At 54.3% G+C, this 14,780-nt stretch overlaps 1 protein-coding gene across 1 annotated transcript; it reads right to left on the bottom strand.

Moving 5' to 3' along the window:
- Nucleotides 1-20: 20 nt before the first annotated feature.
- FOXP3 (forkhead box P3) lies at nucleotides 21-6,754 on the bottom strand. Its single transcript, XM_081223244.1, has 10 exons — nucleotides 6,530-6,754; nucleotides 5,905-6,009; nucleotides 5,679-5,817; nucleotides 5,024-5,285; nucleotides 4,038-4,125; nucleotides 3,759-3,839; nucleotides 2,607-2,757; nucleotides 1,846-1,922; nucleotides 526-627; nucleotides 21-305 (listed from the first exon to the last, which is right to left on the bottom strand). Exons 1-10 carry the CDS (start codon nucleotides 6,737-6,739, stop codon nucleotides 156-158), a joined length of 1,365 nt encoding a protein of 454 aa, XP_081079370.1. The 5' UTR covers nucleotides 6,740-6,754; the 3' UTR covers nucleotides 21-155.
- Nucleotides 6,755-14,780: the final 8,026 nt, after the last annotated feature.

Here is a 14,780-nt window from a genome sequence, read left to right as displayed (position 1 = left end):
CGGTCAGCTGGGGAGCAGGGTCCCTGGCCAGCAAGATGGTGCACACCTTACTCCTTGGTCCCTGCAGGCACGTCCAGGGCCGGTCACCCCTGCCTCCAGCCACTTCTACTCCCCCGTTTTGGCCCCTGTCCTTCCTTCTTTCCTTGGCTTTGAGGTCAGGAGCCGGGTGTGGGGTTGGAGCACCTGCTGGGCCTCTGGCTCCTCTTCTTGCGGAACTCAAACTCATCCACGGTCCACACGGCCCCCTTCTCGCTCTCCACACGCACAAAGCACTTGTGCAGGCTCAGGTTGTGGCGGATGGCGTTCTGTGGAAAGAGGACCAGCCAGCCGGGCCGGGGACGTTGGGGAGGGGAGCAGGCAGGCAGTCATCCTCTGAGGCCAGCAGTCCCCACCAAACATCGACCTCCTGCCCTTTCTCAACATGCCTACAAGCCCAGTCCCAGGCCCACCCGTTCCTGAACTTGACCCAGCACCGCAGTGGCATTTGAGGCCCTCCCAGCCACTGCCACCTCCGGAGGTGCTCACCTTCCAGGTGGCAGGGTGGTTTCTGAAGAAGGCGAACATGCGTGTGAACCAGTGATAGATCTCGTTGAGTGTCCGCTGCTTCTCGGGAGCCTCCAGGATGGCCTGGAGGTTAGGGGGTGTGGGGGTAAGGGAAGCTGCTCCCCCAAATTCGGACTGAGAGGGGCACTGGCCCGCCTTGGGCCTTCTGACCTGGGTGGAACTGTGGGGACGGGGGAAGGAAGGGAGATGGTGTGGGGTGACCGGTCAGAGACGGGGTTAGAAGTGGGGTGAGGGTACGGCTGGGATGGGGTTAGAGGATCAGGGCTGAGGTTGGAGTGAGGTCTGCTTCAGGGTTAGGGCTAGAGTTAAGTTAAATTTCTGGGGTAGAGTTGGAGTTCTCTGTGAGAGTGAGGTTTCAGGGTTTGGGAAGGGTAAGGGCCAGAGAGTGGGGTCCAGTTAAGGATTTGGAAGGGGTAAAGGACCAGGCAGAGTTAAAGGTCGGGGAAGTGGCTGGTTAAAGGTCAGGCTGGGGATGAACTGGGGTGAGTCGAGGGGCGAGCGGTGGGATGACGCGTGGCATTAGGTCAGGAGTCAGAGGTGGGCCTAGCTACGTAGTTATTTTATGTGTCAGGGATGTGGTTAGTTTCAGGGTCAAGAATGAGGTTGATTGTGTGTGGTTGTTAAGGGTCAGGGCTCGGATTAGGTGTGGAGTGAGGCTGAGGGTCCGGGAATTTGATCTGCTTGGATTTAGGAGTGGAATTGAGTCAAGGGTCGGTGATCATGGCTGCGGTGAGGCTCCGGGTTGGGATGGGGCTAGGTAGGTGAACGGGTGGCATTGTGTGGGGTTAGGTGTGGGCCTAGGATAAAGGTCCGGGCAGGCTCTGGTGAAGCCTCTGGGAAGGCATTAGGGGGATGAGGATGAAGGGGTTGGGACGGGTCAGGTGTTACAAGGAAGGGGTTAGAGATGGGGTCTAGGGGGGAATGTGTTGGAAGACTGGGGTACGTCTGGGCTGGTGAAGGAGTTAGGGTGTGCCTGGGGTGGGTGTAGGGCAAGGGGAAGAATTCAGGCTAGTTTGGGGGCTATTTATAGGCCCAGGAGGCAGTTAGGTGTGGAGTTCATGTGGCCATCAGGAAGGGGGTGTGTTGAAGGCCAGCTTTTAGCTTGCACTGGATTGGATGGCAGTTTAGGTGTTGGTTTGGGGGCAGGTCTGGGGTGAAGATGGGGGATCACATCTGAGGCGTGGGTTTGTTCAGGCAGGAGCCCGCCTGGGGGTGCTCAGACAGAGGCAGGTCCTCCACCCCACCCTCTCTTCCTTCTCCTCAGCCCGGCACTCTGCTTACCCAGCGGATGAGGGTGGCATAGGTGAAAGGGGGCCGCATGTTGTGGAACTTGAAGTAGTCCATGTTGTGGAAGAACTCTGTCAGAGGTACGGAGGGATCAGGCCCTGTCTGGGAACTCGCTCCCTCTCCCACCCTCTGCTCTCGACCGACCGGCTGTCGGAGTCTGCCTGCCTGAAATCCCACCGTGAACACCGCTTTCCAGGATCACAGTCACTGTTTGCTAAGCACTTGACATAAATGATATCATTTCCCCTTTGCACCGTTGCCACCAAAATGGGGCTTATTCTCCCCAAGGTTTAAAAGAAGTGAAGTAACTTCCACACGAAATGGATGTAACTGGTTAAATGGCGGAGTCAGGATGGCACTCAAAGGCCCTAATCGCTGTTAAGCCCACAGCCCAGACCTTGCGGGTAGTAGGGGATTGGTGAGCTTGGGCGAGTCACCCTGCTTTTCCTTGGTGGGGAGAGGGAGAGTCCCTGGGAATTACTAATCTAGCTCCCTCCCTTCTGATGACCAAATGGAGTAGCTGAAGCGCAGAGTGAGTGAGCCCTAATCCCCAGGGGAGACAGGGCTAGGACTAGACATCTGAGACCACAGTGGGGGCTTGGAGGCCATGGAAATCCAGAGAGGAAGCTTTTACGAGCAGCTGCCAGTTTTCAAAGGCTGGGTGGCAGTGGTGGGGAAGAGCAGTCCCCCGCCCAGTACCAGTCGGGGAGATGAGGGGCTCAGAGGGCACCACGTAGGGCACATACCATCCTTACCTGGGATCGTGCTGTTTGCATGGCTGCCCCAGAGGTGCCTCCGCACAGCAAACAGGCCTTCAGGGGCCTCTTGGGGACCCGGCCAGGACGGGACAGTGGTGCCCGGGGTGCCAGTGGCTACGATACAGCAGGAGCCCTTGTCGGATGATGCCTGGGGGAAGAGGGAGAGGCTGGTGACCCAGAGGCTTAAACTTGCCACTTCAGGTTTTTTTTTTTTTTTTTTTTTTTTTGTGGTACGCGGGCCTCTCACTGTTGTGGCCTCTCCTGTTGCAGAGCACAGGCTCCGGACGCGCAGGCTCAGCGGCCATGGCTCACGGGCCCAGCCGCTCCGCGGCATGTGGGATCTTCCCGGACTGGGGCACGAACCTGTGTCCCCTGCATCGGCAGGCGGACTCTCAACCACTGCGCCACCAGGGAAGCCCTGCCACTTTATTTTTAAATAAGTGTTTTTAAAAGTAAGGGCACCCTCTTCTCAATTCCACTCTGATGTAGAATCCCACAAAGCAGCACGAGCCATATTTATTAAAGTGCGGGTGTGGACACTAGTGTGTGTAGCACACCAGTGCCAGGGCCACGAGTTAGGGTTGAGTTGGGCTCCTCTGCTACCCAACTGCGACCTTGGGAAAGTCACCTAAGCCTCCCTGGCCTCAATTTTCCTCATCTGTGAATTGGGGATGATAGTAATACCTACCTCACAATGCATCATGGGGATTAAATAAGTTAACATCACCAAAGTGCTCACAAACAGTGCCTGACACCCAGGGCCAGCTTCTGTGTGATCTCTGAAGGTCCTGGGGCCCTGCACTTTGTTTAATGCTCTGCGGTCATCATTTTGAAATCTGAGCCCCGCGATTTCATTTTGCACTGGGCTCTGTGAGTTATGTAGCTGGTCTTGCCAGCGGCACACAGTCTGCATTCAGTGTTTGGCAATTTGCTGTTGCTTTGCAAACTCAAGATCATGATTTGGGATCTTAAGGTCAGAGCGTCTGTAGGTAGAAAGGGAGAGATTCCTAGGTCTGGGCATGTTTGGAGCTGGGGACAGGGGCCCAGAGATCCCAGGGCCTGGGTGCAAGGATAGGAACCCTGCCCCCTGCAGGGCCCCTCCCCTGCTCCCCAGCAGTCTGTGCAACCTGTGGGCCTGGGGTGGCTCACCGTGGATGGAGCCTTGGTTGGGGCCATCTTCCCAGCCAGGTGGGCTTGCATAGCACCCAGCTTCTCCTTCTCCAGCACCAGCTGTGAGGACAGGCACAGAGTGAGGCCTCAACCTGATCTTTCTCCGCCACATCTTTGCGCAGGCTGTGGTCTTCCCTGGGAGTGCCCTGCCCCCTTCCTTCCTTCATGCCAGCCCCCATCCTGGGTGAGCTTGGCTCCTGGCACAGGGTGGACGTACCGTTCACCCACCGTCCCCCTGCCCCTGCCCCCCCATGTCACCTGTTGCTCCAGAGACTGCACCACCTCCCTCTGGAGGAGACACTGCGCCCTGCCCTTCTCATCCAGGAGATGGTCTGCCTGGCAGTGCCTGGGTAGCGGAAAGAGTCCATGCGGGTGACCATGGCGAGCCTGGCTTCTCGGCTCAACATTCCTAATGGGGAGGGCTCAGACCCTCTGGGAGGAAGGTCTCTCCTCAGAGCCTCAGCCTCCCTCCCCTCTTTCTACCTCAGTCTTCCTTTCACACCTGTCATTCCTTCAACTCATGCTATTTGGCATCTACTGTATGGCCAGGGTGCTGGAGATGATGACGGAAGGGTGGTGAGCTGAGAGTGGGAAAGGCATTCCAGGTGGAGAGTACAGCTTGTGCGAAGGCCTGCTTGTGAAGAGGGCGGGATGCACTGAATTGCCACTGATAGCTGGGTATGGTTGGAAAAGGTATGTGTATGTGTGTGTGTGTGTGTGTGTGTGTGAGAGAGAGAGAGGGGGGGGGGAGAGAGAGAGAGTGTGTGTGTGATGGGGCTGAGAGGAGGCAGCAATAGCCATTGTGAGGATATGGGACTTTGGGGATCAATAAAATCAATAAAAGGCTGGTGTGTTGGCATGAGGGGGTGTAGCAGGGCAAAGCAGTTAGGAGTGTGGATTCCGGAGGCTGGCTGTCACTCGGGAACTGGGTGATCTTGATCAAGACACTTAACCTCTTTGGCCTCAGTTTCTTTGTCTGTAAAATGGAGGTAAATCATAGCACACACCTCTGTTATGATGCCCCCATTATACAGATGAGGAAACGGAGGCTCCGAGAAACTAAGTAACTTGCCCAAGGTCACAGAGCCAGTGAGTGATGGAGCCAGGATCTGAACCCGCAGTCTCAGCTTTTGCCTCTTTCATGTTACCCCCCATCGGGATGAGGCCTGAGCTGAGACGTGCACCCCAGACCTCCTCCCACAAACTGGGGCCCCCCTGGACCGGAACGGGCCTGACCCACTCACTTGAGGAAGTCCTCTGGCTCCTCGAAGACCTTCTCACATCCGGGCCACTTGCAGACACCATTTGCTAGCAGTGAGTAGTTGCCCTGGGGCATGGTTGAAAGGGTGCTGGGGGGACAAAGCGTGTCAGAGGAGGGGATGGCAGGGCAAGGGTCCTTCCCAGCCCTGCACACTGACCTGTCCTTCCTGGGCACACCGGGGCTTGGGAAGGTGCAGAGCAGTGCTGGCTCCCTGGACACCCATTCCAGGCTGGCCACGTTGATCCCTGCAGGTGGGGACAGGGCACCTCTGGGGGCCGGGGGCCAGGCTCTGGAGCTCGGCCCACAAAGCCTCTCATTTTGAGCTTCCCACCCTCCTGAGCTTTGCAGGCCCAGACTCCCAGGGGGCTCTGTGGTCCCTAATCTCCAAGGCTACTGGTGGAGCAGCTCAAAGACTGCACTGACATTTCGACTAACTTTGCAAAGATCTGTGGTTCCGTGATTTTGACATTCTGTGTCTTTAAGGCTCTGAGCCTGACATTTTTTAGAGGTTGGAGTTTCCAAGATGATAAGACCTGACACCTCTGGCCTCCTGAGGGCCGCAAGTCAGCAGCCCACACCACTTATGTTCAAGGATTGGGGGCTCTGGGCTTCTGTGGAGCTGTGGGGTACAGTGTTACCAGGTGGCAGGCCAGGCCGGGCCTTGAGGGAGAAGACCCCCGTAGCAGCAGTGGGTGGCGGGAGGCTGATCATAGCTGGGCTGTCCAGTGGGCGCACCTGCAGCACAGGGGTCCGGGCATGGGCATCCACCGTTGAGAGCTAGGGGCACATGGTGTCCATTTCAGCCAGGTCCTCTCCCCAGTTCTCCCGCCTGCTCCCTCCTCCCTGCCTGTTCTGGGTTGGTACCTGGTGCACAAAGTGTGGCCTGTCCTGGAGGAGTGCCTGCAAGTGGGGTGAGGGACCCAGCCGTGCTCCAGAGGGTGCCACCATGACGAGGGGCACTGTGGGCAGCTGGGGGAAGGCAGGCGGGTGAGATGCCATCCTCATGTTCACTGTTCTACACGTCTAACCCATATACTCCTCACCACAACCCCACGTACTAGGCAGAATGACCAACCCCATTTTACATATGTGGAAACTGAGGCTCACGGAGATTGGGTGACTTTTTCAAGATCAAACAGCTAATAAGTGGCAGAGCTGGCCTCCATCCTGTCACCTCACCTCCCTGGGCCCCAAGCCCTCTGTCACAGGGGGATGGAGACACACATGGCTATGCCTGTGGGACCATGATAGGGTCTCCTATCCTGAGACAGGGATTGGGAGGTTGCGGAGAGCCTCGAATCTCTGAGACCTGCTAAGTGGGGACTTTCTTGGCCCCGTGACATCTGCATAAGTCACAGACGTGCCTGGGACCCAGAAAACCACTTCCTGTGCCCCAGCTGGGCCCCCCGCCCAGTGCCACAGTAAAGGTCGGCACCTATAGGCCCAGGTACCCCACCCTGCCTGCCCCATCCTGGGCCCTAGGCCTCACCTGCAGCTGCGATGGTGGCATGGGGTTCAAGGAGGAAGAGGAGGCGTGAGCCCCACCTCGGAGGTCCCGGCCCTGGAAGGTTGTCCCCGGGCCCTTGGCTCCCAGCTGGTCTGAGGCCTTGGGTGCAGCCCTCCAGCTGGGCGAGGCTCCTGGGCATGGGCTGAGTACCAAGGAAGGGGCCAAGGGCTTGGCTGGCCTGGGGTTGGGCATTGGGTCCTTTTCCGAGGGCAGGCTGCGGGGACACAAGGGGAGGGAGTTACAGATGTGCTGGGGTGTGTGTGAAATGCTCAACCATCTGAACCACGTGGACACCCACTCTGGTCAGAGCAGGCGTTGGCTGGGGTGTGTCCCAAAGGGGCCCCAGCTCTGGTCACGTGTGTGCGCATGTGCACACACATACTCGGTGTCAGGAGCACTGGCGTGCCTGTGTCTCCAAGCACACCCCATGTGCAGACGTACACGGACCCAGCGCACAGTGTGCCTGTACACGCTGGCACGGGCCTGGTGGGGAGGTGTCCTCCCTGAGGGTGGTGGGGAATTTGGGGTGGTTTGTGGGGCCTCAGCCAGGATAGGTCTCAGCACTTGAGTGGTGCTCTTTAAGCCTCAGCCCTCCTGTCCTCCCTGACCCCAGTATAGGCCACACAACCTTTGCTGATCCCATGGGGGCTGCTTTCTGATTGTCTCCTGGGAGCATTATGTTACCCCAGTGACGGGCATATCTGGGAGTGCAAGGGGGGCATATGGACTCCAAAGATCCCTCTGGCTGCTGTGAGGGGGGCAGACTCTAGGAAGGAGAGGGCAGTAGTAGGGGGACTAGTGAGGAGGCTACTGCAATAGTCCAGGCAAGCAACAGTCCAGACCAGGATGAAGGCAGTGGAGATGGTGAGAAGTGGGTGGGTTCGGAGTTAAATGTTTCGAAGGTGGAGTCAGGAGAATTTGCTGGCAGCTTGGATGTGGAGGGTGAGAGAGGGAGGGTCAAGGTGACTTCTGGGTATTAGCTGAGCAGCTGGAAGGACAGAGCTGACATGACCTGAGATGGGGGAGCAGGGGGAGCAGGGTTGGGGGCGGTGATCCAGGTGTGGAGGGACACGACGACTCTGGTGTTAGACATGCAAGTGGCAAGGCCAAGTGGAAGCTGAGTACAGGGGTCTGGAGCTCTGCATCTGAGATCATCTCTGGGCTCCCACCCTGCATGGAGCTGGCAGGGCAGGTGCCAGAGAGGAAGAGAGACAGGTTCTCTTGAGCCAGGGCCTGTGCGGGCTCCTCGACTCGGCTCCCACCAGAGTTCATCCCAATCTCTGCTCTTCAGGCCTGCCTCCAAGCCTTTGCTCATGCTATTCGACCTGCCTGGAATGCCCGCTCCTCCTCTCTTCCCCTCCCCAAGCCCTATCCAGAAAGTCCTCCAGAATAGCTCCAGAACCTTACACTCCCCGATGGGCAGGGCCTTGGTTTCTCAGAACCCTAGAGTCCCAATCTGAGAGGAAGCCAGAGCTGGAAGGGACTGCCAAGCCCAACATCCATTTTACTGAAGGGGACAACCAGGTACAGTGTCCCACAGCCCCATGGTGACTTGAGATCTCTACTTCTTTCTCCGGGAAGTGTGTGCGTATATGTGTGTGTCTCCCCACCCCGCCCCATAGCACTGGGTTGGGCACACAGCTGCCGAGAGCAGCCCTGGGGAGCGGAAGAAGGGCTCTGAGGGGCAGTTGCTCCTTTCTTTCTTTGCTGTCAGCTCCTGGGGGTTGCCAGAGTTACGGTGCTGACGGAGGTGGGGGTGTGAATCCAGGTATTTAAACCCTTAGTCTCTCGGGGCCTTAGAACATTACTGGGTGAGAATCAGGAGCCTGGGTCTATGGAGGCTCAGAACAAGGGCCAGAGAGAGTGTCGATGACCCCGAAGAGGTGAGTGAATGAATGAGTGCATGAAGGCAGGCGGAGATCAGAGTGTTGCTTGTATAAAGCCAAGGAATGTCAGAGTGCCAGCAAACCATCCGAAGCTAGGAGAGAGAACAGATTTCTCCCTCGTAGCCCTACAAGGAACCAACGCTGCTGACACCTTGGTCTTGGACTTCTGGCCTCCAGAACTGTGAGACAAAACATTTCTGTTGTTTAAGCCACCTAGTTTGTGGTACTTTGTCACAGAAGACCTGAGCGAACCAATGTTGATTTTGGTGAATGAGTGGATGTTCTCCACCACTCTGGCCTGGCCCACACGGCTAGCCTGTGGTCACTTCCCAAGCTGCCTGGACCCTTGGCCAGAGCCTATAAGAACTCACCTCCTCAGACACATCTGGAACAACCTGACTCAGGGCAGCATAGATACATTCTCAGAAAGGGGCCGTGGATATGGTCTGTCTCGTGGTGGGGTACCTGGAGGGCCAGGTTGGGCAGCCGGCTTCCTGCACTGTCTGTTGGGGCATCCTTTTCTGACTATTTCTCAGAAGCCACATGGAGGATGTTTCTGGGACACAGTTTGTGTTTTCGTATCGGGGTCTGCATCTGGGCCCTGTTGTCACAGCCCCCGACTTCCCCAGATATTTCCGCCATTGACGTCATGGCGGCCGGATGCGCTGGGCTTCATCGCACCAAGGAGGAAGAGAAGGGGGCAGGTACCCTACCCCACGGGTTTCGTTCCGAGAATTGGCCGTCCCGTCCTGCAGCCGGCCTGGCCCAGGTGGGGTGATGTGGGTGCTGGCGGATGTGGTGAGTGACGTCCGTCTGGCCACCATGACAAGCCCTGGGCCCTGTAGACCCAGCCCTTTTTGGGCCATGGAGAGGCCCAAGGTTTGATGCTTGGGGAGCGCCATGCAGACCCCACAGAGACTGGGACCCTCTGGGTCTTCAAATGGTACTATGCTAGAACCTCAGAATCGTAGAACATCATTTCTTAGATTCAAAGGATCCCAGAATCTCAAACCCACAGACTCGGTGGGGTCCATGGGTCTAACTTCTCAGTAGGTGAAGGCCTATGTCCCTGGTGTCCAAAATCACTGGAACTTCCCGAAGTTCATAGTGCCTCCCGCCCGCCAGGCCTGGAATTGCAGCAAGCCTCCCCTCAGCCTCCCTCCTAAGTTCTGTGAAGGTCAGAGGGTCAGAATCGTCCCCTCTGCTTCCCCCAGCCTGGAGCCAGGCTCTGACACTAACTAGCTGTAACTCTCCTCGGGCTCATGGGTAAAACGGGACAATAATTGTACCCATCTTCCAAAGTTAACTCACATGAAATGCTTAACAAAATGTCGGTGATCAGTACATGGACCCCTGCAGGGCCACCATCTCCCTGTCCATTCTGGGACAGTGCTCCCAGACTCACAGCCATTCTGCCAGAGATGGGGAGGGAAGGAAGGGGACATTGAGGCTGGCAGACCTTCAGCTAGGACCTCATGGTGGGAGCAGTCAGAGCCCTGGCCTTTGCCGGTAGAGTCTACCACCAGGCTCTCTGGAGGAGCCGTGGGATAGAGGATCCCAGGGACCTGTGCCAACTCTGGGGACACGGCTGAGCTCTGTCCACAGCCAGACCCACAGATAGACCGACTGACTTATGTCCCTCTAGTATCACCACCCTCTGGCCATGAGGCCTCCTGACCCATGGGGCCCTGGGACCCCACCCAGCCTAGCTCTCGTGAGGCTAGCCCCACACTGTGACCATGAGGGTCCAACCTGTGAGAGGGCAGAAGGGGGAACGGCAGCAGCTGGGAGACAGCCCAGGGTCCCCCTGCCCCTGTCATGGGTGCTGAGGGGTAAACTGAGGCCCATGGTGGGGGAGAGACACAGAGCCCCACAGGGCCCCACTGAGAGTCCTGAGATCTGAGCTTGGGTCTCAACTCTACCACTGCATCTCTGTGAGGCCTTCAGAGAGGCCCGCCCGCCCATCTCCCAGCCTCAGTTTGCCCCTCTGTACGCTGGGAAGGGGAGAGGTGTGGAGCGGATGAGGGCCAGGGGCCTTGTGCTCTGTGTCTGAGTGAGCTGTTAGGTGTCTGCAGGGCTTTGATTCGATAACTGCCGTTCTACCCAGGGGACTGGCTGAGAGACAGAAACAGAGATAGACAAACAGACATAGGCAAACAGAGAGACACAGAGAAGAAGAGCTACAGAGAGAGATGGGAGAGATATGAGGTGGGACAGAGATAGACACACAGAGAGAGAAACAAAGAGAACAAGAGAGACAGTGAGAGACACCGAGAGAAGGAGAGACAGTGAGGGGGGGGGAAGGAACCCATAGGAGCAGAAAGTCAAAGAGAGAGAGAGCAAGAGAGACAGAAACAACGCAGGGAGATGGGGAGAGACAAAGAGACAGAGAGAGAGAGAGGGACAGAGAGAGAGACAGAGACAGAGAAAGAGATGCTCCAAATAAGAACAGTTGTTGGTCTCTGGCTGGAGGAGCTGGTCCTTCGTTATTCCAAAATAACGAGGAATAACAAAGGGCAAGATGCCAGGGCCTTCGGCCGGGTGCTATACTGTATTGCGGAGCAACAATCAGCAAAGCGCTGTGGCCCTGGCACCAGAACAGACACCGAGGAACAGAACAGAAAGGAAAAGCTCAAATACAGACCAATGTCTAGAGGGAATGGAGTTTGTGATGAACATGGCATTTCAAACCAGGGGACGCTGGAGAATAGATTGTTTAACAAATGGTTCTGGGATAATTAAGGGGAAAATAAAGCTAATGACTAACCAGTCCATTTTTCCACCAACCCCTTCCTGCCCAGTTTGAAATGTCACCCTCATCATGTACCCTAAAATAAATTCCAGATCCATTAAAGAGATAAATAATAATCTTATATGGACCTTGGGTTTATTGTATGCCAGGCCCTAGGCTAAGCATCTAACAAGGTTGAGAGAGTTAATCCTTACAACCACCCTTTGAGGTCCGTACTATTATAACCATCACAGTACCTATGAGGAAATGGAGGTATCGAGAAGTTAAATGCCTGGCTAAAAGTCACACGAACTGCTTGAGCTGAGGCTGGGTCTGTCCCAGACAGTCTGGCTCCAGTACCCACACTCTTAACCTCTACAGTAAGTGGAAAAAATGAAGCCATCAAAGAGAATAAAAGCCAACACAGGTGAACATTTATCTCATTTTCAAGTGGGAAAGGACTTTCTAAGCACAAAACCAGAGACAGTAACCACAGAAGAAAAAACTAACCTCGCTGACAATATAAAAACATCATAAGCATCACAAAACAGCATAAACAAATAGAAAAACAACTTCAGTAAATGATGAACTGAGAGAAAATATTTGCTATATATGTATGGCTGATGGAAGGTTAATATCCTTTTATACAAAGAGCTGTGACAAATCAATAAATAAAAACGATGAACACCCTATTAGGACTAAGGACTTGACCAGACAACTGAAAAAAGAAAAAGCACATATGGTCAACGAACAGTATAAGTTATCGAAAGATGCAAATTTCCGCAACATGGTGATATTTTTCTTACCTGTTATGTTGAGAAAGGATTAAAAAAAATGATAATACCCACCCACGGTTAGCTTGAGTAGAGGGAACCTAAAACAGGACAACCTTTTGGAAGAACAATTTGCAGAGAGGGTCAGAAACCTTAAAAATGCACAAACGCTTTGCCCTAGCCACTCGATTTGTAGGAATCCGGGGAACTAATCCGGGATGATTATGCGAAAAAACTAGAAACAACCCGAATGTCCAAAAATCAGCACTTGGTCGAACCAGTCGTGGTTCATACCAACGTGAGGACAGTCTGAACAGTTGTGAAAGATCATACGTTGAAACATTTTTCAGTGACCTACCAAAATGCTCCTATTCACTGAATAAAGCAGAAACAAAAGCAATAGATAGCTAGATAGCATGATTCTAATTTGGTTAAAAAATACTAACAGTTAACACTCGGTGAGCACTTGCTAAGCCTGCAGAGACGAGGTCACCCCAGACCTGAATGGCCTGCTCTGTTCCTGGACATGGGTCCTGGCCCTCCCCCACACAACACCAGGTCCTGAGGGTAGAACCCCACAGCTAAACCATGGTTGAAAATGGCGTGAAGTGCCCCCCTGGAGGGTCTCCTCATGCGGTGCAAGCGCAAGTTCAAGTTAAGTGCTCAGCCCAACCCGACAGCCCACAATCCTCTTTCGATCGGGGCAAACAGAATTGATGCTCATTCTTGTAAAATGTAAATGTCCTCCTCGACATTATTCAACACACTGTTATTAAGCGCCAACCGTACAAAGCTCTGTGCTGGAGGCTGGGGGTAGCGGGGGGAGAGGGAGGCTGGGGGTAGCGGGGGAGAGGCAGGCAGGGGGAAGGCAAGACGAGTGAGCAGGAAAGGTGGTGGGAGAGACGGAGGAAAGGAGATAAATGGAGTGTGGTCAAGATGGAGGAGACAGCGACAGGGGAGATGGTCAGAACCAGAGAAAGACAGAGGGGTGGAGAGTCTGCGTGCCAGGGAAACAGAGAAAGAGAGGGGCAGAGAAACACGAAAAGAGTGAGACAGAGAGGGACAGGAGATATCGAGAGAGAAGAGCCAACTATGCCAGAGACGTCGCTGAAATTTCCAGTTACACCTGGACAGTGTTTCAAGTTGTTCAAAGCTCTGAGATTCATAAAGACCGGCGGTTGATATATTTAAAAAATCCTACCCATCCACACATCAATCCATTTATTTATCTTTGCTTCTGCCTGAGCACTGATTAAGTACTTGATCTATCAGTCTTCTGGCGTTTGTTATTACTATTATTACTGTAAAAAATACCTTACCTGACCAGGACCACAGGAGCTGCTGCGTGTGTCTTGCTGGTCCCAGAGGGGCCCTGACTACCCTCCAACCCAGTGCCTACCTCACTGTCGTCTCTTCCGCTGGACCCGCATCTGGTGGGGGAGAGTGGGGACACTCACCTTGGTGAAGTGGACTGACAGAAAAGGATCAGTCTGGCTTGTGGGAAACTGTCACATATCAAAAACAACTTTGCTTTTATACCGAGAAGAAAAACCACGGTGTGGAAGCCACAGACCTCTCTCTTCTAATAATCCAATTTTTTTTTTCGATGAGTGTGTACGCTGATAATCACGGGGTGGGGGGGGTTCTCATAGTTTTTTCTCTCGCTCTCTCTCTCACTCGCTCGCTCTGTTTCTCCTCTTCTTGATTATGAGACTTAAACGGAAATTTTGAAATTTTGGGTTTTTTCTTTGCCCTTTACGAGTCATCTGAAAATATGATTTCTTCCCCTCACTACAGAGGTGAGAGGTATCAATGAGATAACAGGGCTCATGAGAAACCACAGTTTTTAAAACAAAAGTGTGTAGAGTTAGAAAAAAAGGGAAAAGAACTCAAATCACAGGGACATCCCAGGCAGGGAGAGATGCCATTCTGTGAGTGAGGGGATATTTGAGGGTCTCTGGGGAAAGGAAGAAAGGAACTGAGATGCTACATGTGGATGGGAGACATCAGGGAAAGAAATGGAATAGGGCTGCGTTTCCAGAGGCCTTGCTCTGGTCCAGGCCTCAGTTTCCCCTTAAGTGGAATTGATACGCTCATCACGGTCTTACTGCCCAGGGGTGGGGAGCTCTGGATACTCTTGCAACCCATCTTCTCACAGAGGGTGAGAGGCACGGAAGTTACTTCATGGAGGAAGAAGCAGGGAGTCCCTCCCTACCCCCGGCAATTCACAGAATCCAAGAGTCTGAGAATCATTGGCTCCCAGAATCCACTGAACATAACTGAGTGAGGAAAGGGAGAAAAGTCTTGCCTCATTACATCTTAGGGCCTGAGAGCTCTGACCCGGAGGGAAGGTCCCAACCAGGCCCCAGTATTAATGAATCCATCCTCACAAAGCCTAGAGAGGCTCGTTCGGACCCCAACCTTCTCACGGTCAGGGACACCATGGCCTGATGCTTCTGAGGCCCTTAGCCTTTGCGATTTTCTACTTCGAAAAGTCCCAGTTTCCAAGGATTTAGGATTCTAAATATCCACCATCATCCCCGTAGCTGACAATTATCTCGTATTTCCCATGTGCCAGATGCAGCACCGAACACTTCTCACAATTATCGTGTTCAATCCTCACCACAGCCCTTGGAGATCCATCTTGTCATCATGGCCGTTATACAGATGGGGAAAACGGAGGCACGAAGTATTCGGGCAACTTGCCCAATATCACAGAGCTGGAGGATAGGGGCCCTGCGTTCCATTGGTGCTGGGCTTTGAAACCGCCAGGTTTCCTTGAGCACAACGGTCTCAGGTTTTAAATTCTAGGCTGCAATGACAGGGAGGTTCTGAGATTTGGA

Source organism: Mesoplodon bidens (genome assembly GCF_964165515.1).
Source record: "Mesoplodon bidens genome assembly, chromosome: X".
Taxonomy (NCBI): Eukaryota; Metazoa; Chordata; class Mammalia; order Artiodactyla; family Ziphiidae; genus Mesoplodon; species Mesoplodon bidens.
Note: the sequence above shows the minus strand (reverse complement) of the source record. Positions and strands in the feature narration are given on the sequence as shown.

Excerpts from the sequence above, each read along its gene's own strand:
- FOXP3 (XM_081223244.1), bottom strand. The coding sequence starts at position 6,739 with ATGCCCAACCCCAGGCCAGCCAAGCCCTTGGCCCCTTCCTTGGTACTC. Across the intron at positions 5,818-5,904 it reads GGCCACACTTTGTGCACCAG|CTCTCAACGGTGGATGCCCA; the intron begins GTACCAACCCAG and ends ATGTGCCCCTAG. Across the intron at positions 5,286-5,678 it reads CCGGCCTGGCCTGCCACCTG|GGATCAACGTGGCCAGCCTG; the intron begins GTAACACTGTAC and ends CCCCACCTGCAG.